At 42.6% G+C, this 23439-nt stretch overlaps 1 protein-coding gene across 1 annotated transcript; it reads left to right on the forward strand.

The window, feature by feature from the left end:
* On the forward strand, window positions 1–23350 carry SERPINB5 (serpin family B member 5). Its single transcript, XM_059706290.1, has 7 exons — window positions 1–152; window positions 6352–6526; window positions 9055–9192; window positions 13249–13366; window positions 15815–15957; window positions 18010–18177; window positions 20087–23350. The coding sequence occupies exons 2-7, from the start codon at window positions 6359–6361 to the stop codon at window positions 20477–20479; spliced, it is 1128 nt and encodes a 375-aa protein (XP_059562273.1). The 5' UTR covers window positions 1–152; window positions 6352–6358; the 3' UTR covers window positions 20480–23350.
* Window positions 23351–23439: the final 89 nt, after the last annotated feature.

The raw sequence follows: 23439 nt of genomic DNA on the forward strand, positions 1-23439 counted from the left end.
TACAGGTGGGGCGTGGCCTCAGCGGGAGTGGCCGGGGTTCAGGTGAGCAAGCTGGCTGCTCTGACCACAGAATTGCTTCCACAGCGAGGTCCTTCTGAGCTTGGCTTTCCTTTTCCCTTGCCGTGTGTTTTCCAGGATAACTGCAACTCCAGGTAAGCAAAGTGGGGGTGGCAGGGCTGGTGAGTTCCCTTTTCAGGGCAATTCTTAACACAAAAGAGGTGTTGGAGCTGATTCAAGATAGTGAACAAAGTCGACATAATGGGTTATTTTCAAGGTTAGGCTGTGGGCTTGGGGACTGTTGTCCATCATGCTCCACACGGGCAGCATCTCCAGCTCTCAGTCCTTTGGGAACCAGGAAGCCACATAGGGAGAGAAATCACTTAGCCATACAAGGTAAGAATCTGAAGAAATAACATGGCTGGGAGGATTTGTTGGGGCGGGGGGGGGGGGCGAGGAGGAGGAGGGGCATGGGCACAGCAGTGATTGAGGGAGAAGGAAGTATTTCTGAGCACACTTTTGGGCCTTGGAATTAAGAATGAATTTTGAAATGCTTATTTCAGAAAGGGCCTGATACTCAAAACCTGGAGAAAGTGGCAACCCACTTGAATGTCTGACTCACCTTCCTGGTTGGTTTTGTGTGCTTTAAGATTCAGACTTCAAAACTGTTCTTCTTCTTGGCATTTTTAAGCATCTAGTTGGTATTCACTTACTTGAAACTGCCTTCTTCTAAGCAGAATGTATTCTCCTTCCCTGATTCTGGGGTCTAGGATACTTGAAACAAGTTATAGATTTCAAATATGTATTCTTGGGCAACTTTTCAGACAGGTTGGCTCATCGTTTCTTTTTTTACAGTGGCTGCTGTTTATATGGCTTTGTTTAAGAGTATCATATTGAAGACCAACTTAACGTGCCAGGCTCTTCTGTAGACTCAGATTCAGAGCTGAGGGGTGTTAGACGTATTTCATCTCAGTTCTTCATTCTGTAGATGAGTGTGGCTCACAGAGGTGACGATGTGGTGTTCTAAGTCACACAGCTTATAAGTGGCAAGATCATTAGAATTCATGCCTTCAAACTCACAGCTTGTGGAAGTTTCCATGACAACATGGGTATTCTTAACAGCCTGTCATCCCCTTCATCACTCTAAAGGTTTGATAGAATTAGGTGGGTCTTAAGACTCAGTCCCTATCCGTAGGTGAAAGAATTGGCTGACTTCCTTGACTGGGGGAGAGAGAGATGGAAGCCAGCCTGAAGAAAATCCCAGAAAATGACTCAGGTCTACATCTTTGCTTCTTAACACTTTGAATTCTGCCACTTCAATCCCTCTGGGTTGTGGGTTGACTTGGAGGGTTGCAACCTCAGCAATCTTGGTCCTGCTGGCGTGGCCAGTCTGGCTCTAGTTTGCTGTTAGGCAGCAGTGGGATGGCTCAGTCGTCAAGATCAGGCTTCTGAACAAACAGGAGGAGATGGGACATCTCACAATATCAGAGCAAAGTAGAGGTGCTCTTGCCATAGTAAATTAGGCCCTGACCTTATTACTAATAGCAGCCTTGTCCTTTGCTGCTAACAAAGGTCTTCCCATATATGTTTACTCCTTTCGTCACTTCCTTTAATCCTGACAGTCTCTCACACTGCAGAAGCTCCAAGGTCTCCTATTTTCTTAACCTGGCTGTGTTTTTTTTTCCTCCTCTTGAAATTGGAATATGGACAGCAGATGCTGTGTTTTTAGGCATCTGGTGAGAGTTACTCTAATAGGCAAGATTCCTCAAGGCCATTGCTTAAGGACTGGCTACACCAAATACTTAAGATTATTTTTTTTCTCTGCATTTTTCTTCATATGTCATATGGGGCAGGTTAGCATGAATGACAACCACAATCACCTGACACAGTGAAAAGAATTTTAAGTAATGAGAAAGCTGTGCACCTGGCTGTGTGTGTGCATGCACGCACACGTGTATAGAGGAGTGTGGTGGGTGGTCTGTAGGGAGGCTGAACATATATTGTTCAGTACAGAACATGATTGAGAATGAAAGGGGCATGTCAGAACAGCAAACATTATCCAGGACTGTCCCAGGCAGTGGGACGTATGGTCAACCTGTCCCTAGAGCATTTATCTCAATCAAATGGTCTACCAACAAGTTTGAGGACCATTGGCTTAGATGCACTAAAGACTCTGGGAATCTTTGTGCTGGGGCTGTAAGTCTAGAGAAGTGAGCATGTCTGATCCTGCTCATGTTCTAGTGCACGCCCCTCCATTCATTTGGGATTGCTTGCAGTCTTTTTGGCCCACATTTTTTTCATAGCTAACTCCCACTTGTCTTTAGAACTCACCTTTAGTGTGACTTACTTAATGGCACCATCTCTGAGGAAACCTCACTGAGATTTCTATGATAAGTGAGCTCTCTCCCTCTCTTGTAAGGGTTCCCATGACAACCTGTGCTCCCCAAGAAAATGCCCAGGACTCATTACACACATCATGGCATTAGGCTGACAGCTGCTTGAAGGCAGGACCCGTGCTGGGTTCACCTTTGATTCCTTAACACTTAACTCAGTGCCTGACATGCATTTGGTACCCAGTTAATACTTTTTAAATGAAAGCAATATAACATTAATCATTGGCAACATAAATGGCAGGAGGAGAACAAGAGATTCTCCAGGGAGGAAATGAGAGAAAAAAAGTTTGTATTGATTTTAAAAAAGAAGCAAAGTACCTTGGTGTCTCTAAAGGGTAATTCAGGGCATGTAGGAGTTTTGGAACTCTAAAGACTTGCGGGAGAAAAAACGTCAGCCAAGACACAGTTACCGAGGGTGGGGATGTGGTGCGGTTGGATGCACCAGGCTGGGTGCTGGGAGAAGTGAATGCTGGGGCTGGTTTTACCACTCTCACTCCCTTTGTGGGTGGCCTGGAGAACCCCTTCATCTTTGTCTGCCTCACTCTTCTCATCTGTAAAAGGAAGAAACAGAGCCAGACTAGACCCATGCCAAAATCTTGTCCCACTCTAAAGGTTTATGATTTTAGGACATATCGCAAAAACCAGGCAACTTAGTGATAAATTCTTACAGCTCTTTGTTGTTCGTTTGTTGCATTTGAATTATTACTTAAATTTCCATTTCACTCTTTTTAATTTCTAAGTGACAAAAACATGCAGTATTTTCTACATTGGAACTGTAACTAAAATTATCTTTGTTATACTTATTCGAAGGTTTTCCTGAAGACCAAAGAAGTTATCTCTGTAAGAAAGTGATAATAAAATGAAAAAAAGTCTATGGCAATTTTAGCACTCTGAGCAGAAGTCATTAGAAATGTAAATTTACTCTGCAGATCTTGCTCATCTCTACTCTTATATCCATAATTTTTAGAGTATTTGCTACTAAAATGGTCCACGTTGAACCTGATGCTTTTTCCTGTGTGTGTAGCTCACATTGCTAAGATAGGCTTAAATGCTTTGACTGCCGTGCAGCACGGGGAGGTGGCCACTCACTGTGGCCCAATCATCCCTTGAACTACCATAGCCTAGATCGGCTCTGCAGTGTTTTGGGGTCACTTGGGACCAATCACTGAACAACTGATCATATTTATCTGACAACATCTGATTGAGGAATTAGCTGGTGATTGTTTGCTTCTATAGCAATTCCCATGTCCAGACCTCTTCTTTCTTTCTTTCTTTCTTTCTTTCTTTCTTTCTTTCTTTCTTTCTTTCTTTCTTTCTTTCTTTCTTTCTTTCTTTCTTTCTTTCTTTCCTTCTTTCTTTCTTTCTTTCTTTCTTTCTTTCTTCCTTCCTTCCTTCCTTCCTTCCTTCCTTCCTTCCTTCCTTCCTTCCTTCCTTCCTTCCTTCCTTCTTTCTTTCTTTCTTTCTTTCTTTCTTTCTTTCTTTCTTTCTTTCTTTCTTTCTTTCTTTCTTTCTTTCTTTCTTTCTTTCTTTCTTTCGTCTTCCTTCCTTCCTTCCTTCCTTCCTTCCTTCCTTCCTTCCTTCCTTCCTTCCTTCCTTCCTTCCATCCTCTCTTTCTTTTTTTTTGCAGTGCTTTAATTCTTTATTGTTGAAAGTATTTGTCCAGACCTTTTCTGATACCTTTGTCAAGCATCAAACAACATTGTTGTTGCTGGGACCTCAGCTGTTAAGGGCTACATGAACTTCCTCAGCCTGAAGGAGAATTTTCTGACAAAGGAGATAGTCAGCACATGGATGGGAGGCAGGCCTGTTGGACTCATGCTCTGAGGATTCTCATGCAAAGGAAGGAACTCTGAAAGGAGGGTCTGCACCCATGAGAAAGACTCAGGTGTCAGGTGTGCTCTGATGAACATTCTCCAACAGCCACCTGAATCTATATCTTGAATTGCAACACAGAGTTAACTATGTTGTGTAATGAACTGTACAAAAAGCCAACTGTACAAAGCAGCTTGTATTCAGACAGGACTACTGAGACTAAGTGTATCTCAAAATGTTATAATGAATAATAGAATAAGCTTCGGTGGGACAAAACGGTAACATGAACATTTCCTTACTTTTTGGTACGCTTTGAGGTGTTTGTAGTCAAACGCCCTTAGCACAGTACTCTCAGGTCTTAAACACAGGTTTTCTACACAAAGGAAGTCAAACGTTAAAAGGAAAGCTTGTTATTGATTATGCAAAATTGTTGGAATTGCTCTCTTTGAGGATAGTGAATGCATTCTGGGAAGAACTACGTGTGTTTGTTAAAGCACAATTGGTATGTTTCAGGTTATTATTTATGTGATTAGGCCTCAGTTGTTGAAGCTTTGAGAAGTTTACAGGGATCTGGGCAGAGCCTTCTATATTTGGTGAAAAAACAGCTCATTCAAGCTTCTCAATTTGGTTGAGAAATAGCTCATGTTAAATTTTATTGTAGACAAACTCAGCATTACCAATGTTAAATTTGCTCCTGGATAAAGGACTCCCTCAAATCTTTTGTGAATTTTCTTTTTATTTCCTCGTGATGGACACACTGGTCCAAATACTCTGCACACTCCCATTTCTGTCTCATTGCCCTCTGTATACCTCATGCTGGTCTCTGTGACTGGAGTGTGCAGTCGTCCCTCGGCTTCTGACCCCTCCCCAGAAGAAAGAATAAGGCTGTGAGCTATCCACCCTGACTTTAGATGACCTTGAGATAGGTTTGCAATGAGAACACTGATCTGAGTTCTGTTAGCTGTGCTTGTCAGGGACATAAAGTAAAGGAGGAAGAAGTCTTTGGAGGTGACCAGTGAGCATGAACAGGGTCACAACCTGGGTGACTTAACACAGAAATGTGTTCTCTCACAGTCCTGGAGGCCAGAAGTCTGAAATCAAGGTCTCGGCAGGGCCACGTTCCCTCTGCAAGCCCTAGAGGAGACTATTCCTCGCCTCTCTCTTGGCTTCCAGGTTGCCAGCCATCCTTGGTGTTCCTTGGCTTGTAGAAACATCACTCCAATCTCTGCCTGTTGTCACATTGGTGTCTTCGCATCATCTTCTCTCTGTGCCTGTCTGTCTCTGTCTTTCCTCCTATTCTTTCTGATAAGGACACCAGTCATATTGGATTAGGACCTCAACTTAATTAAATCTACAAAGACCCTATTTTCAAATAAGTTCATATTCACTGGTACCCAGGGATGGGACTCCAACATATCTTTTGGGAGAAACAAAAATTCAACCCATAACACCTACTATTAAACTGAATCACATAAAACTGCTGTGACTTGACCGTTTTTGATGTTCAAAAATGCCAGTTTTGTATGCTTTAACCTCAATCCTATTTGAAACAATATGGATAAATAAAACCAACTGATTCTGTTCAGTGCCGTCAACTGCTCTGACCACTTGCTGAGGAAGAGGTGTGATCACTGGGTTCCTGACAGTGGTCATTGTGGCTGAGTATGTTTGAATATGAAGATTTCGGGCAGAGCTGCTCACACTGAGGACCTCAAAAGCTGGGCCATTCAGATCTTAGGGTATTTGCCCAGAAATTTCTTCCCCACTGGCTTTTTAAATTGCATTTAATGCAAAGTTCCTTCTCTTCTATCCAAGACCATTATTTTGTTTAGATGGACTTTTTTTTTTTTTTTAGGATTTTTAAAATTGATTTTTAGAGAGAGAAAAAGGGAGGGGGAGAGAGAGAGAGAAAAAAACATAGATGTGATAATGAAACATTGATTGGCTGCCTCCTGCACACCTCCCCACCAGGGATTGAGCCTGTAGCCCGGGCATGTGCCCTGACCTGGAGTTGAACCAGCAACCATTTGGTGCATGGGACAATGCCCAACCAACTAAGCCACACTGGGAGGGTTGTTTAGATGGAATACTTATTGGGGTGGCAGAATTCAGGTGAGAAGACTTTAAAGACCCTTATCCTTTGTTTCAGGCCCACGATGGATGCCCTGCAACTGGCAAACTCTGCTTTTGCAGTTGACCTGTTCAAAAAACTCTGTGAAAAGGAGCCAGCAGGCAATGTCCTCTTCTCTCCCATCTGTCTCTCCACCTCCCTGTCACTTGTTCAAGTAGGAGCCAAAGGTGACACAGCCAATGAAATTGGACAGGTAAGCCCCACACCTTGTTTCTACTTAGAGCAAGACTAGAGCAGTGGTTCTCAACCTTCTGGCCCTTTAAATACAGTTCCTCATGTTATGACCCAACCATAAAATTATTTTCGTTGCTACTTCATAACTGTAATGTTGCTACTGTTATGAATCGTAATGTAAATATCTGATATGCAGGATGGTCTTAGGCAACCCCTGTGAAAGGGTTGTTTGACCGCCAAAGGGGTCGCGACCTACAGGTTGAGAACCGATGGACTAGAGTTATTAGAACCCATGGGCAGTGCCTAAGGAAGGATGAATGGGGCTCTGTGGTCAGAGATGCTCAGGATTGAGGCTTGTGTCACTACTAACACTCTCTCAATCTACTCTCAAATGCGAACGAAAGCTTACTTATTTGTCCTGCAACCCTGGCACCATGTGTGATGGAGAACCTGGGGATGTTCTAGGTAATCACAAGTTTTCCACTAATGAGTGGCCTTTGGCAAGTCACCCAACATCTGTCTATGTGCTATACTGTAAGAATCAACCAAGGTGGTGTTTATAAAATGTTCCACTGCAAAAACCCCAACCAGAAATAGTAGAAATCTATATCCCTGTGTTGTGCACAACATTTATTTACAGCATAATCTTTATTAGTTTTTACTGAAGTATAATGGACATTCAACGTTATATTAGTTTCAGATATCAATGATGATTGATATTTGTATATATTGCAAAATGATAATCACAGTAAGTCTTATTAACATCATACATAGTTATAGAATTTATTTTTGTGATGAGAAATTTTAAGATCTACTCTCTTAACTTTCAAATATGCAACACAATATTATTAACTATTGACACCATGCTGTATATTGACACCATCCCCATGCCCTATTTTATAACTGGAAGTTTGTACCTTTTTACCCCCTTCACCCATTCCTCTCACCCCACCCCCATTTACTGTTAGATGGTAAGTGAACACCCCTCTCATTCCATTCCATAAATATTCTTATGTTGATTATTATAGGTTCAACAAACTTTTTATTTCCATGAACTCATAGCATTTAAAAAGGGGACATCTTGTATCTACAAATCCCCAGAAAGTATGACCCATGAAGTCTTCTTTGGGTCCTGATAATTGAAGAATTTACACTTGAAATTGCTTGCACTTGAAAAAGAACCTTCAACTGTGGGAAGAGGAGCTGTCTTTTCACCTGTCCTGTTCTCTCATCCTCCCCCTCCCCCCCAAATCTCTTCCCTATCTCCAATTTCTCACCTCCCACTAGAGAGGGGACAGAAGAGACAACTTCCTGGCAGAAGGTCTGTTCCTCAGCAATAATAATAAGGGTGATGTACATGCAGTCGTTCCTCCAGCAGTAATTACCTGATTTTAAAATTTTCTGGTCCTTTTACCTGTCAGCAGGCATGAGAGTTATGCACGGCCTTGGACTAGCCAATGTGACCTTGAAATAGTGGGGTTGTGCTATTCATGGGTGCCATGTGCCCATTTAGTGATGTTACTTGAGGTGTGGCCTCCAGGCACAGTTATGAGTTAGGAGTGAGGAGAGAATCGCCTTGTCCTGACATCACGTTTTGAGGCACCGTGAGGCAGAGGAGATGCTGGGCTATTGATTGGGACAGAAGAAAAGTTAGGAACAAATGAAAAGGATTTAAGCCCTCCAGAAGATGACATCCTAGTTGTAAATGGTTTAGAAAGAACATTTTTAATTGATATACTTGAGTTGTTTTATGTATAATATCTGTAATCCTCATAACAACTCAGGAAAGTAGGTATTTCTAGTCCAGTTTACAGAGGGGAGAGTGAAGCTGGGCAGAGCTGGGCTAGATTAGATTTCGAGTAGATATAGGCTGGGACTCAAAGGCCAGGTTGTCTGACTCTTGCCCACCCAGGGAAGCCCACCGTTGATGGTAAATGACACATCAGCCCATTTGGCACTTGTCAGAGGAACTAAAGGGACTAGATAGATCTTGGCTAGAGATTCCTCTACCCTGGAATCTGATACCTGCCTAATGATAGTCTCTTTTGCTATAATCTTTCTCTTCTGGTGTCTGAATTACATGGAAATTGTAACCCAGTTTCACTCTTTTCCAAGTTTGGGGAGCCTCTGTGTGAGCATTAGAGGCATCATTTTGAAGAAAGGATAAATTTCCCAATAGTTAAATCCAGAGAAGAATATCTTTATGGCAGAGTTTCCCAATGGGGACAGTTTGGCCCTACCCCCTCTCTGGGGATATTTGGCAGTGTCTAGAGACATTTTTCATTGTCACAAATGGTACCTAGTAGGACAGAGATGCTGCTAACATCCTACAATACCCAGATACCTAGGACAGTCCCCGAATCCCCTCACCTGGCAACAGAGCATACCCTGCCGGGAATGTCAGCAGGGCCAAGGTTGAGAAGCCTTGCTTCATGGGACAATGGAGCAGGGAGACACTGCACCCCCACGGAGGAGGGCAGTTACCATGTCCCCTGCAGCAGCAAGACACATGCTTCATGGGTCGTGGATTTTTTTTTTTCTTCACAGGTCCTTCATTTTGAAAACGTCAAAGATGTGCCCTTTGGATTTCAAACAGTAACGTCAGATGTAAACAAACTTAGTTCCTTCTATTCACTGAAACTAATCAAACGGCTCTATGTGGACAAATCTCTGAATCCATCTACAGTAAGTGGTTCAATGCCATTAACAAGATTTAACTTTTTCCCAGGATTGGCACTGTCACAAGGTCAGACTCACAGTTTTGTTTTTTGTTTTCCAGTAAAACTCACCTCTAGGATGCTCATTTATGGATAGAGGCTAATTGAAATAACTCAGTCCTAGCGGAGAGGTTGAATATAGCGGGACTTAATTGTAGTCACATCTTCTAGCTCAAAATACAGAGAAGCTCACGGCTTCTCTGGTCCCTCTCAAACACTCATATATCCTCCCCTTCCTCTTAGCTTCCTCATTTGGAGAAATGGAGAATAGAGTCACTAATAATGTATCTCCATGGATGCAAGGCAGCTCAGGGCTCATACCTTTCTTAAACAGCAAGGTACAAGGCCTCATTGTTTATGCACACAATGTTCTTCTGATTTTCTCAAAATCAATATGAAAAATAATTAACTATGAGTCAACACTTTTCATCACTTACACATTGCTTTTGTTCGTTTTCCTAGGCTGGTCATGAAAGTGTCTAAATAGGTAGTTCTGTGTATTTAATTCCAGCCATTTTTTGAAGGTTACTGTGGTTCCTCTAACTTTGATCCCAGAGTATAACATAATATTTTAAAAATCTGTATTTGAAACATATAGCTAACATCCTAGACTACAAAGAAGTTCATTCTCTATGTTAGTAATATAGAGTTGATTTAATTTGTGCTTGGATGGACAGAATTTTAAGCTTTCAAAAATTTAAAAGGTAGACTACCAGTTAAATATTTCACCATTTACTTTCTGCAGTAGCTGTTTGAGGACATTGGTCACTAGATATTTATTCTTGTTGTTGAAAGTCACAAATACACAGCCATTTTTCTTTCAACAATCACCCAGAGAACTGAAATAAAATATTGAGATGTGAGTTAGGACCTAAGTAGAGAAATAATTTAAAAGCTCCCTAGAGGGACCTTAAGGAGATGTTTAATACACTTTGTGGCTGGCAGTGAGGACTGTGGAGGTCATTAATCTTGTTGAGGCTCTGAGGTTCTTGGGTGGTCCCCGTTCTCTCAGTCTTGCTGAGGCTCCAATGTTCTTGGTTGGGTTGCAATGAACACAATCAATTTGGCTAAGGCTATAGCTGCTCTGAAGAAATTGAAGGAGCCCATGTTAGGACATTTAACCATCTATGTTCAGTTTGGTTGAACTTCTATTCAACATTTTGAATTATTTCAACCAAACCAGGAATTGCAAGGAATTTTACTTTAAGACTGCTTTCCATGGCTCCTGTTGGTTGTATAGCACCTGGAAATTCACTCATAATAGTACAAAACAGGTGTGGTACAGGAGGGCCACCTGAAGCAGAACTACCCGGGTGTAAAATGTGCAAGCTCCTGGTCTCAGATCACTTGAATCAAACTCAATAGGGATGGGATTTAGGGTTTTGCATTTCAACAAGCAATAGAACTAGAATCACTGCTATGTTCTCTATAGCACTATTTCAGACTTAATGTGCATCTTGATAAAATGCATGCTCTGATTCAGTAGGCCTGAGATTCTGCACTGCCAACAACGTTCCAAGTGATGTTAAAGCTTTGGTACTTGGACCACACTTTGAGTAGCAAGAGCCTATAGAATATTTATTTCAGTGAGAGTAAGAGTTTTCTGCTCATAAAGTTCTCTTTTCTGTACATTTCTTCTATTTTAAGACACATAAATGTATGCACATTTTAATGTTTCTGAAATCATATTATAGCTGTTATATACATTCAACATGGTGTTTATTTTCCAACCAAAGCTGATACTAAATTGATGAATGCTTTTAATAATTGATATGGTCTTAGAAATGAAGGAATGAAACATTCAATACAAAGAAAAGTCATTGATTCTTCCACGAGGTTTCAATTTACTGAATAGTACAGGTTTTGAAAGCGTATTCATAGTAATCCTATCTAATAAAAGACTAATATGCAAATTAGCCATCACTCTGTGACAAAGATGGCGGCACCCACAGCCAATAGGAGGGAATATGCAAATTTCTGTCACTCTTTGACAAAGATGGTGGCGGCTGGGCCAGGATGCAGGCATTTTGCCCAACCCGCTGGTGGAAGGCCTCTGGGCCTGCTTGATTGCCGCTGCCGTGGGGACAGAGGAGCAGAGACACAAGCCCACAGGGGGACCCAGCACCCAGCAGCCCCAAACTTTACCTCGGCACTGGGGCCACTGGGGCTGGAGGAGCAGAGACACAGCCCACAGGGAGGCCCAGCACCCAGCAGCCCCAAGCCCCAAGGCAGTGGCAGCGCTGGGGTCAGAGGAGCAGAGACACAAGCCCATAGGGGGCCCGGCACCCAGAAGCTCCAAGCCCTGCAGCTGCCATGGTGCTGGGGCCACTGGGGCCAGAGGAGCAAAGACACAGCCTGCAGGGGGCCCGGCACCCAGCACCCCTAAGCCCCACGGCCGCAGAGGCGCTGGGGCCACTGGGGCTGCAGCGGAGACACAAACTCACAGGAAACCTGTGGAAAGGGAGATAAACTATCATAACTTTATCTCCCTTTCCACAAGATGAGAAAACTGACCCTGATTTATTTAGTGATATGGCCCACACCTTTCTATAAGCACAGGGTATGTTATGACCACTCCCAGGAAGGTCTGGTCAGAATACTGTCTCCAGGGAATAATGCTACTGTGGCAAATCATCTAAGAGAGGAAACAAGCTTTTGTTGGGTTTATTCTGAAGGTCAGAGAACAGGCCACCCCAAAATATGCCGTGTTGTTATATTGATGATCTTGAGCTGCAGATGCTTGAAACACAGCAAATGCAAGGAGAGGCTTTCACTGAAGTCTCCTGATCTGCCTAAAATTGGAACCCCCAAAGGTCCCCTCGATGGGAAAAGTGTCATCAGCCAGTGAAGACTGACTCCTGTCATAGGATAGAAGACTAGAAGTTGACATCACATCCAAACTTTGTTACAAACTATCTCCCCCACCCCCATTCATCTTTCCTAAAAACAATTTACTCTTCTCTAAGAGGCCTACATCTCCCGTCCCCTCCCCCTAGGAAGAAGGTATTTAAATCTGGATTCTAAGCCACCTTGGGGAGTTATTCATTTTTCCCTGGGATCTCCCACATATATATGAGGTACACATGTTAATGAACGTTTGTTTTTCTCTTGGTAATCTGCCTTTCATTACAAGGGCCTCCGCTAAGAACTCAGAAGGATAGAGGAAAACTATTTTTCCTTCTCCATAATTCCATCTCGGGAAATCAAGTCCCAGGCTGAACAGTGAGGTTGGCTCAAGTGCCAAGCAGTCCCAGCTGAGGGGAGGGAAGCTTCTAGGGGGAAATCAATGATGTTCGCATCAAAGTAGGACAGAGGGCACATGCATGGTTGCTGGTGGGAGTTTAAAGTGGTTCAACATTTTTGGAGGATGATTTGGCAAAATCGATAGAAATGTTCAAAGTACATCCAAGAGTCTTCTCCTAGGAATCTCATCTGCTGAGATAAAGCACGAGTGCATAAGCCCTGGTCAGAACCCAGGATGCTACTGCGGGCTCCCCTTCCATGATAGGAAAACATGCTAACAACCTGCATTTTTAGGACAAGGTGGCATCTATACTAATAAAAGGGTGATATGCTAATTAGACTGAACATCTTCTGGACAAAGCCATGGTGGCAGGGCTGAGGCAGAGGCAGTTAGAGGTGATCAGGCAGGCAGGGGAGAGCAGTTAGAGGGATCAGGCTGGCAGGGAAGAGCAGTTAGGGGGATCAGGCCAGCAGGGGAGAGCAGTTAGGGGGATCAGGCCATCAGGGGAGAGCAGTTAGGGGGATCAGGCCAGCAGGGGAGAGCAGTTAGGTGGATCAGCCTGGCAGACAGGTGAGCAGTTAGGAGCCAGCAGCCCTGAGGGGTCCTGGATTGGAGAGGGTGCAGGCCAGGCTGAGGGGCCCCCTGCTCCTGTGCAGGAATTTTGTGCACTGAGCATCTACTAGACACATAAAAGTTCTTTTGTTAGAGCCATGTAAAGATGTGATGGTTTGACCACAGACTGCAAGTACTTTGTGATTTTATGAACTGGATGCTTTTCAGGAGTTCATCAGCTGTACGAAGAGACCCTATGCGAAGGAGATGGAAACTGTTGACTTCAAAGATAAATTGGAAGAAACGAAAGGTCAGATCAACAACTCAATTAAGGATCTCACAGATGGCAAGTATTTTTATCTACTCTGCTTATGTACTTATTCTCATGAATCTTTCTGCTAAGCAAAAAACTTGAACACCTGGGGGACTCCTGGGGTGTTTTTAGTACAGAAGCTAAATTCTTGCCCATTGAGCCATTTCAACAACGTAGATTTCTGGACCTTTCCTCCATCACCTTATCACTTGGCAGGAATTACTGGTGCTTTGGTTTTATTTAGGCAAGTAGACCCTGCGCCCTCCTGGAGCCTCAGCTGTGCCTCTAACAAGTCTGGCTTTAGACAAGTCATGAGTCCAGTTTTACATTGTAAACCTGAAGGGCTTGGACTATAACTTGATGATCCCTGAGGACACTTTTAGCTCAAACATTCTACAAGTATTTTAAGGAAAAAGGGATTGAGAGTCTTAAGCAATCAAATATACATAGAGCAAAAGTAAAACAAAATTAACCATAGTGGATGGAAATGTGTCCTCAGTCCCATAACTCCCCGACCTGGTCGGCCCTCTGCTAGCCCCTGGCTCTTCCCTGCAGCATCTACCTGGTCCTGCCTCTGGTTCAGCATTTCCTTCAGTCTCTCTATTCCCTGAATCTTCCCTCCATTACAATTCTGTGAATCTTCCTCGTTGGGAAAGAATGATAAGTAAGATGATTTTGAGTGCAGGTCAGCGTCCACATCCCTGTTCCAGGCACACATTTATATTTACACATGGAGGGACCTGTTGGGACACAGCACTTCATTGTGAGGATGTGAACGACAGTGATGGGTTTTTCAGGCACCGCTGCAGTCTGATGAGCGATAGGCTTCTGGGGCAGGGACACACGCTTCCTGTATGAATGGCCAGAGCCACTCTGTGGCTATGAGGGCTCAGGAATGATAGAGTCCATGTCATAGCTTCAGAGTGAGGACATGGAAAAACATTGGCCTTGGAATCTTCAAGTCCTCAGATTCAAATCTAGACACTGCCACTTATTAACTGAAGTGTTTGGATACAGAGCCTCAGTTTACTGAACTGTAAAATGGGGTATATGTTATATAATTTAATTTTTACATGTTTTTTTGTGGGGATGAACTTAGATGATATGTGGTAATCAATGATGTGTGGTAGCCAAGATGGTATCCATAGATCTGGATGCACACACACACATGTATGCATGTATATATATTTGCTATTGAAATGAAGTCCCTATACTTTCATATGTAGAGAGAAAACTGGTATAACATCAGGTTAAACATAGTCATAAGTAAAAAGCAGCTCCTATTTAAATAGTTGTGTAACAGTTTTGCCTTTAGAATTTTTAAATAATAGTATTTTCCCTCTTTGGGCCTTTGTTTTAAAATCTTCATAAATTTAAGGTTTTTAGTGGGGAAGTTAGTTCAGTGAAAAGGCCTCTGCATTTGGAATCTGGAGCTCAAGGTTCCAGTTGAAGTCACTTCCCTGCTCCCCCACTTCTCTGGCCTTCAAGTTTCCTCAATAACACTATTACATATTCGACAAGTCTCATAGCATTGGTGACATAATGTGCAGGTCCCAGAGCAAAGTGAAACTGATGGGTCCTTTATTTAAAAATGTATTAATTTTAAGATGGTGACAGCAGAGCATTAACCAGTGAAGGGACCTTCACATGTAGGTCACAGGCCTGTGCTGTGGGCCTAGAGATTAGGTAAATGAAAATCCCTTGCAAAAACACCAGTGCTATTCAAATAGGAGGACTTAATTTCATTAGGGGGTTATCACCACTGAACTGTTCTGCTGTTGTGACTACAGTGACTACTGTTGCGACAGAGCCTGCTGACCTTGATGCCAACTGGCTGCCACGTGGGGAGAGGCAGGGAGCTGTGGGTGCAGGGCAGGGTGCTGTCCTGGTTCTGACCTGCTTTCCAGCTGAGAAAACTAGAAAGCTACTTGGCCTCTCTGAGCTTCAGTTTCCTCAACTATAAGACGGGGATAATGATCCTTGCCTTGCGGGATCACTGTGAGAGATGTGAGCTGATACACGTGAAAATGCCGAGCACGTTCATGCATTTCCATTCCAGAGCACAGGTCTCACCTTTGCTCCTGTGTCATTTTGGGCATATGACTTCTCACCAAGTCTCTGCTTCCTTGTTTGTAAAAAGGGGAGGAATACACAATAGCATGTATATGCATGTCTAGCATGTGGCCTGGCTCAGGATGGCCATTTGGTAGCTTGTGCCGAAATTTCTTCTTCCTCCTCTTCTGTTCTTTATCCTCCTTCCCCCCTTCATTCTCCTCCTTAGGTGTCTTTGGTAAGACCAGGTGTGGGGAAATGCAAGGAGAGAAAGGAGTCCTTCTGAAATGAGGTGGTCTGGCTCTCACACCCTCCCTGGTGTGGCTCTGGAAGCTGTTAAATACCCACTGAGTGGGCAGGCATGTGCATAGTAGGTGTAGTTGGGAAGAATAACCCTGTGCAATTTGTGGTTTATACAATTGTTTGCAGGCCACTTTGAGGACATTTTATCCAACAACAACGTAAATGATCAGACCAAAATCCTCGTGGTTAATGCCGCCTACTTCATTGGAAAGTGGATGAAGAAATTTCCTGAATCAGAAACCAAAGAATGTCCTTTCCGAGTCAACAAGGTATGTGGGCAGCGTGTCAAAGGGCCCTAACTATATATTTGACAATTATAACCACACAAGAGACCGTAGGAGTTCACCCCAGTGAGGGAAATGAAGGCACAGGGGTGGCGTGCCTTCCCTGGTGGAAAAAGAACCATAACCCAGAGACTCTCTCTCTTCTCCAGAATGTTCTCAGAGTCTGAGCTGAGTGGGGGCTTATAAAGCTCACAGCCCAGTGGGTAAAGCTAAATCACCCACTGGAAAATGCCTACAAATATTAGGGATGATTAGCAAGAAAGGCAAAGAAGCAAACTCAATCCGAACCTCAGAGGCCTTTGAATCATCCTGAAACCTGGGTCATTTGAGGTTCTTGGTCAAGGTCAATACCCTCCTCTGCTCTGTTTCTCATCTGTTCATAGTGAAGTCAATGGTTATGATATTTTAATGTATGAGGTGCTTTGAGGCAGTGTTGGCTGTGAGAAACCTGTTTTTCAGGAAAGTCTCATTAAAACTCCTGGGTGAATAATGAGGCCATATCCCATGTGAAAAAGAATTAATGTGAATAGGTAAAGTGCCTCTTCTAGAAAGGAATTCAGAGAACTGAGACTTGAAAATTGACCTATTTCATTCAAGGACCTAGGCCACCCAGAAGTCTATATGATGATGATGTGATTTGGTCTCATTTAATGATATATGACTGTGTTAAGACGCAGACTGAATCCCAAGTAGCACAATACCTGAAGGGAGTGTGTTTACCTGGTAGCTCCCATTCATTCATTCTAGTTTGCAAGTTTCTCCCAGAACCTTGAGTACCTAGCATTAATCACTTTTTTTTTTTGCCAAATATTATAATACCACCTTTTAAACACTAGAAACCAGGAAGAAAAGACCTTCAAGATACAATTTATACCCAAGTTAGCTGGACTGGCATTTGGTACTTTTTCTTTGTACCCACAAAATTTTATTTTCATTCCCACCTCAGGTGCACTTTCCAGAGTGAAACAGAATTATATACTTACTTATCTACACCCCTCTTGAGTGCATGGGGTTTGTAAAGGCAGAGATAATGCCTTATTCATCTCAGTTTCTAACCCCTGGCCCAGGCCCTGGTACATTAGCAGGTGCTCAGCAAATGTCAAATGAATGACCAATCTCTAAGGGTCAGTTTGAATAAACTGTCAATAACAGACCAAACCTGATTGGCCTTTGGGACCACCATGGGTCCCTATACAAGATCTATTCGGCATTTCCATTGGGAGGGGACAGTCATAGCTGAGAGGGCTACCCACCCTCCTCAAAAACCCAGACATCCTAGGGGGAGCCCGGCCTTCCCTCCACTTCCTCTTCCTAACTCACCTGTACAGTGGCCTTCTCCAAGCTGCCTGCAGGGCAGGACTGACCCTGCACACAGCCGCCAGTCACAAGACATTTGACCCTTTTAGGCTGTATTTTTCACATACAGGTTCTTGGGTCTTAAACATGGCTTTGAAGTGTCATTGATCTCTCAGTGTTTCACCCAATAAAACAATCAAACAGGACTCAAAGCTGCATGGAGACACACCCTCCTTTAGAGTGCAAAGGTCATTACTTTTCCTTTGTTTCCTTTGACTTGCTTTTGTCAGCCCCTGAACTTTCTGGGTGACTTTACTAAGCTTCTCCTCATGTCTTGTGGTGTCTCCTTTAAGGATTAGACTAAATTGATGATGTAATAGTATTAAAAGTTTAGAGTAGTGTTTATTCAAACAAAGGTGGATACACACCACAGATTTTTGTATTACTAACCTAAGAATAAAAAGGCCTAATTTGTTTAATTTCCCCCTCCAACAAAGAGAGAGAACAAATATTTGATGTGTTCTATTTTTATTATAACAAGAACAAATGAATGCATATATATGTGTGTGTGTATAGATATGTGTCTATATATGTGTGCATATGTGTGTGATGTATTTATATGTATGTGTACATATAAAAGCATAAGTCATTGTCTTTTATGGAGGAAAATAAGATATATAGCTCTATATATACATGCGTGAATGAAAAAGCAAGCAGCCCAGGTTTCTTCTCCTCTTCCAGACGGACACCAAGCCAGTGCAAATGATGAATCTGGAAGCCATGTTCTGCATGGGCAACATTGACAGTATCAATTGTAAGGTCATAGAGCTCCCCTTTCAAAACAAGCACCTCAGCATGCTCATCCTGCTGCCCAAGGACGTGGAGGATGAGTCCACGGGTCTGGAGAAGGTGAGGAAGGAGGTGGGTGGGAGCACCAAGGTGCCCTCTGCCTTGTTTTACCTGCTTGTGAAGGATGTAGCTTTCCCTCTGCTGGTCAGCTTGCTCCTGTGGCCCACTGTTCTCCCTCACTCCCCACTGGCTTCCTAGCTTCCATCCACCTGGGCCTGCCCCGGCCAGGGAGAAGGAGGGAATCTTTGAGGAACCCAGGGGTCACCTGCTGTATTTTCAGTCATGCCTCAGTGACTCCCTCACTTTCTAAGGTTGATCTAACTTAGTCACATCTTATCTGTTACTGCAGCTATCATTATGCTTGCTCTACCATTTGTTCATTGAATTCTAAGTCCATCTCCATTTTTCTTTTACTCACCGGTCTCTCTGTTTTACTCCACTTCATGCTTTCCTCTCATTTTCTCCATCAGCCATTATTCAGCGGTCTCCCACTTTACTTACTTAAAATATCCACATAGGTGTTTTTTTTTTTTTCATTTGATAGAATGAAAGGAGCAAGTTAAGATGTGCTCAATGAACTTTAAAAAAAATTGTTTTATTGATTTTTACAGAAAGAAAGGGAGGGTGAGAGAGAGATAGAAGCATCAATGATGAGAGAATTGTTGATTGGCTGTCCCCTGCATGCCCCCTACTGGTGATGGAGCCCACAACCTGGGCATGTGCCCTGACCAGAAACTGATCTGTGGCTTCTTGGCTCCTGGGTCATAGCTCAACTACTGAGCCACACGGACTGGGTTCAATGAACAATTTTAAGATGAAACCATATTATGCTTTATTTCATATCTCTCATTACAAATAAAATATTTTGTTGAATCCAATATTTCCAAAATACTATCATTTTAACATGCAATTGCTATAAAAATTATTAATGATATATTTTACATACTTTGTAATAAGTCTTGGAAATCTGCTGTGTATTTTACACATTGAGCATTTCTCAATTCTTACTGATCACATTTTAAGTGCTTTTCATAGCCATGTTTTGGCCACTGTATTGGACAGTATAGATATGGAGGTTTCTTGTTAGGACAGATGAATATTTAGCTTTTATGCAGATTAAGAACATAACCTGTTATTTTTTTGATTTATTGAGGTATAATGAAACAAAATTGTAAGATACTTAAAAACACGTGAGCCCACTTTAGTGTATAGCAGGATGATTTAATAAATATATATATATATATATATCTTAAAAAATAAACAACTGAAATGGATGCATTCATTGCCTACTCTCCTAAAGAACGATCATAGACAGTTCAAATTTTCATTCTAAAAAATTTACCCTAGTTTTAATTTGAGTTATTAAATTTGATGTCAAGCAGAGTACATGATTGTTCTGGATTTCCTAGTAGTGAAATAAAAATAAGCATTTGAGAAATCCTATATAATAAAAGGCTACTATGTAAATTGTCCCCTCGGGAGTTCGGGAGTTTGGGAATTTGACCGGGGCAGGGGCAGCCCACCAACTGCCTGTGGCCCCTCCCCCCGGCCAGCTGGCCAATTGGCCCTTATCAGGACGGGCCGGCTGGACCCACCCATGCACAAATTCGTGCATCAGGCCTCTAGTATTATATATGAAAACACTTCTGATTTTGTATTTGTTTCACTATTACTTATGCAACACCATAATCCATGCATTTATTTCTATAAAGCTACTCTACAGCTTCAAAGAACTGCCCTCATAAATTGCAGTTCAAAGGGACCACAGTTGTAGGGTGGGGTGGAGACCAATGCTAGGTGGAGGACCTTTTAAAAGAGAAGCTAGTCACACAGCCAAACTGCAGGGCTGATTCCATTTTTGATGGTCCCTCTGTATTTCTTCCAAACTGGGCTCACCTGTTTTGCATGAAGTAGGGTCTTTTACCATAGGAAGTAAAAACAATAATTTCCTCTCCTTTTTGCCCTTCAGGTTGAAAAACAACTCAACTCAGAGACGCTCTTACAGTGGACCAATCCCAGCACCATGGCCAATACCAAAGTCAAACTATCCATTCCAAAATTTAAGGTGGAAAAGATGATTGATCCCAAGGCTAGTCTGGAAAACCTAGGGCTGAAAAGTACCTTTGATGAGAGTACATCTGATTTCTCTGGAATGTCAGAGACCAAGGGAGTGGCGCTCTCCAAGGTTATTCACAGAGTGTGCTTAGAGATAAGCGAAGATGGTGGGGATTCCATAGAGGTGCCGGGATCAAGAATCCTGCAACACAAAGATGAATTCAGGGCCGACCACCCATTTATTTACATTGTCAGGCACAACAAAACTCGAAACATTGTTTTCCTTGGCAAGTTCTGTTCTCCTTAAGTGTCAGAGCCCAGGTTAAGTCCCACCTGGCTTTTCTGTAAACTCTACAACCAGAGAATCCTTTTATAAATACGATAACTTGTTAATATTGCTGGAGGAGGAATGCCTTGGTGCTTGTTCTATGTAGCCCTCACACTAAGAGGCCTTTTTCTCCCAGTCTTCTTTTATGCCCCTTTCCTCCCAACAAAGACAATACTTTGAAGGAAAAGAAAATATGTATTCATTATTTGTTACACTATCTAGGGTTTTGGGCAGATATACAGTTGTTCACAAAGAAAATTCCTATAAAGAGCTTTACCTTCCTTCATTGGGATACAGAATCTTCCAGATGTTCTCACTTCCCTGAAAGGCTAAACAAACGGTGGTTTATGGGATCTGACAAACTTTCCTGGTTCCAGTGAAATGTGAGCACATGGTCAGGCTACTGTAGGTCCACAGCTCCTTATGCTAAACCCTGAGGGACAAATGTATTTTTCAAGCTCTAACTTTGGGGGCTTTTAGAAAGATAATATGTTGCACAAACTGTATGTTATGGAAGTCCATTGAAAGAGTCTGAAACAACACCCTATATAGAAGTCATTACCTTAATATTCCTGCCATAAAATGTATAATATTGACACAAAATGGATAAAGGTCTTGCTGACAAATGGGGTATGACACCAGCTCGTGAACAGGCTTTTTTTTTTTTTTTTTTTTTTTTTAGAATGTTTTGAGACTTTGGAATGTTGGCTAAGGAATTGCAGACCTAGCGTCGCTGACGTGCAGCCCCTCAAAGGAAGGGCAGATCTAATTCATTTTCACTTTTGATAGAATGACCACCTGGTCATTTGGTTGGGGACAGACTGATGGCTGGGGCTTCTGACTCAGCAAGGTTTTGGGTGTTTGACAGCCAGGGCCTTAAAAAGCACAGGGACCCTCACGGTCGCCAATAAAAGAGTTTTATGAGCGTTGAAGGAGCTTGCCTCTTTGTCTAATGTGGTAGTGGGGAAGGGCATGAAACTTACATCTTTAGAAAATGTAACTAAAGCTATTGAAGTGCTCATGTGGCTTTGACATACTTTTTCTAGGACTGTGGGTTTAGTTACTATAGATAGCTAGTCAGTCACTTGCATTAATAGTAATTTTGAAAGTTGATCTGATAAGTTATCTATATTACAAGTTCACACATTAATTCACTATCAAAAGAGCGCATTTATGAAGATTTTGTGACAACACATCCCCATCTCTTCCTTGTAAATAGGTTCCACTGTCTTCTTGCTCCAAAGGATCAATATAAAATTTCTTTTATGCTATTGACAATAAAATATTATTAAACTACATGTCTTGTTTTTTTCTCCATAAAGTTAGATTTACTATTTTGAAATAAAACCAAGCCATCTATTTATAAAAGCATTCCTTTACATAAACAATTTTTTGAGGGATTGAGATAGAATAAGAATAATTACTGCCCCTTTTTCCTGTCTTCCTTTCTCTCTACCCACCAGCTCTTGCTTCTTCCTCCCATCCTCTTTCATCCTGGGGTCAAGGCCCAGGGGAGTCTAGAAGGACTTTCAGCTACATACAAGTATATCATGAAATGGAGGCCTTTGGGTCCAGCCTCAAAATATAATTTTATCAAGTAAGCTGTATATGCTTAAAATGTTTTCTTATTAAGTACATTTTCCTTAATGCCATGTATATTTGTTTTAAATTACTTATAGTTTCCCTGAATCTAATATTCAACATAGTCATTTTCCAGTCCCCAAAGTGTGCCCAAATAGAATGTGTCCTCTCTTGCAATAAATGTTGAGTACCAAAAGTGACAAATGCCCCGCATTCTAACAAGAAAAGACCATTTGTGCATGATGGCTGGGAGTGGCCCAAACCACTCTTGGCTCCTTCTCCCCTTTCTCTAAACTATGAAAGGGGAAATAGGGAGGACTGAAAAGCTTAGTGAGTATTTAGAGGGGAGATAGTGTCTCTTTAAGCCAAGTGTTCATGGAGCATAAAGTCTCTCCTGGAATTTAAAAGCACTGAATTTTTTTTTTGGTTAACTCTTGCTTGGGATAGTCTAATGCATTGATTTTCAACCAAGGCCAATTCTGCTCCCTAGGGGACATTTGACAATGTCCGGGGTCATTTTTGTAACAATTAGGGGGAGGGTGCTACAGGCCTCTAGTGGGTAGAATCAAGAATTTTGCTAAACACCCTACAATGCCTGGAACAGGAATAATCACACAACACCAATAGTGGGTGACTGAGAGACCTAGGATTCTACTGACGTAAAAGACAGATGCTGGCTGGAGGGGACCCTAAACAGAGCAAGGAGAGCAGCCTGGAGAGGCAGGTCCCTGCTTGCTTCACTACACTGAAATGTGTAGGCAGCCAGGCTGGGTGATTTTGGAACTCTGCCCCGGAGGGGTGTGGGCTCTCCAAGGACCCCACAAGAACACCCCATGAAGAAGTTAATATTTGATACTGGATTCCAGCAGGGGTAAGAAAGGTCCTTACCCCTCACCTCTCCTTCCTTTCCTGGCCCCACAAGTCAGGCCCAGTGGAAGGAGGAGAGGAAGAGCAAGGTGCATAAATGGTGAGGAAGCCACCTCCACTTCCATTCCCCTGGGGGGGTTGTGAGCCCGAACCGGCTGTGGTGGATGGAGGCGCTCTCAATCAAAAGAATGTTCTTCCTGACTGAGTGGTTCAGTGGTTTCGTGTTGACCTATGAACCAGGAGGTCATGATTCAGTTCCAGGTCAGGGCACATGCCCAGGTTTTGGGCTCAATCCCCAGTATGGGGCGTGCAGGAGGCAGCCAATCAATAATTCTCCCTCATCATTGATGTTTCTATCTCTCTTTCCCCCTCCCTTCCTCTCTGAAAAAATAAATAAAAGAATTCTGGGCTTTTTCACTTCTGGAAATGTCTTTGTTGATACATGAAAGTGACTGGAGGGCATTTAGTTAAGGGGATTTGGTCCAGGAGAT

The sequence above is a fragment of the Myotis daubentonii genome, chromosome 8, assembly GCF_963259705.1.
Source record: "Myotis daubentonii chromosome 8, mMyoDau2.1, whole genome shotgun sequence".
Classification (NCBI taxonomy): Eukaryota; Metazoa; Chordata; class Mammalia; order Chiroptera; family Vespertilionidae; genus Myotis; species Myotis daubentonii.

What these genes read in the sequence shown, in the direction of transcription:
- SERPINB5 (XM_059706290.1), top strand. Translation starts at nt 6,359, where the DNA reads ATGGATGCCCTGCAACTGGCAAACTCTGCTTTTGCAGTTGACCTGTTC. An exon ending in AATCTCTGAATCCATCTACA is followed by an intron (nt 9,193 to 13,248) that starts GTAAGTGGTTCA and finishes GATGCTTTTCAG; the next exon opens with GAGTTCATCAGCTGTACGAA. An exon ending in AGTCCACGGGTCTGGAGAAG is followed by an intron (nt 18,178 to 20,086) that starts GTGAGGAAGGAG and finishes TTTGCCCTTCAG; the next exon opens with GTTGAAAAACAACTCAACTC.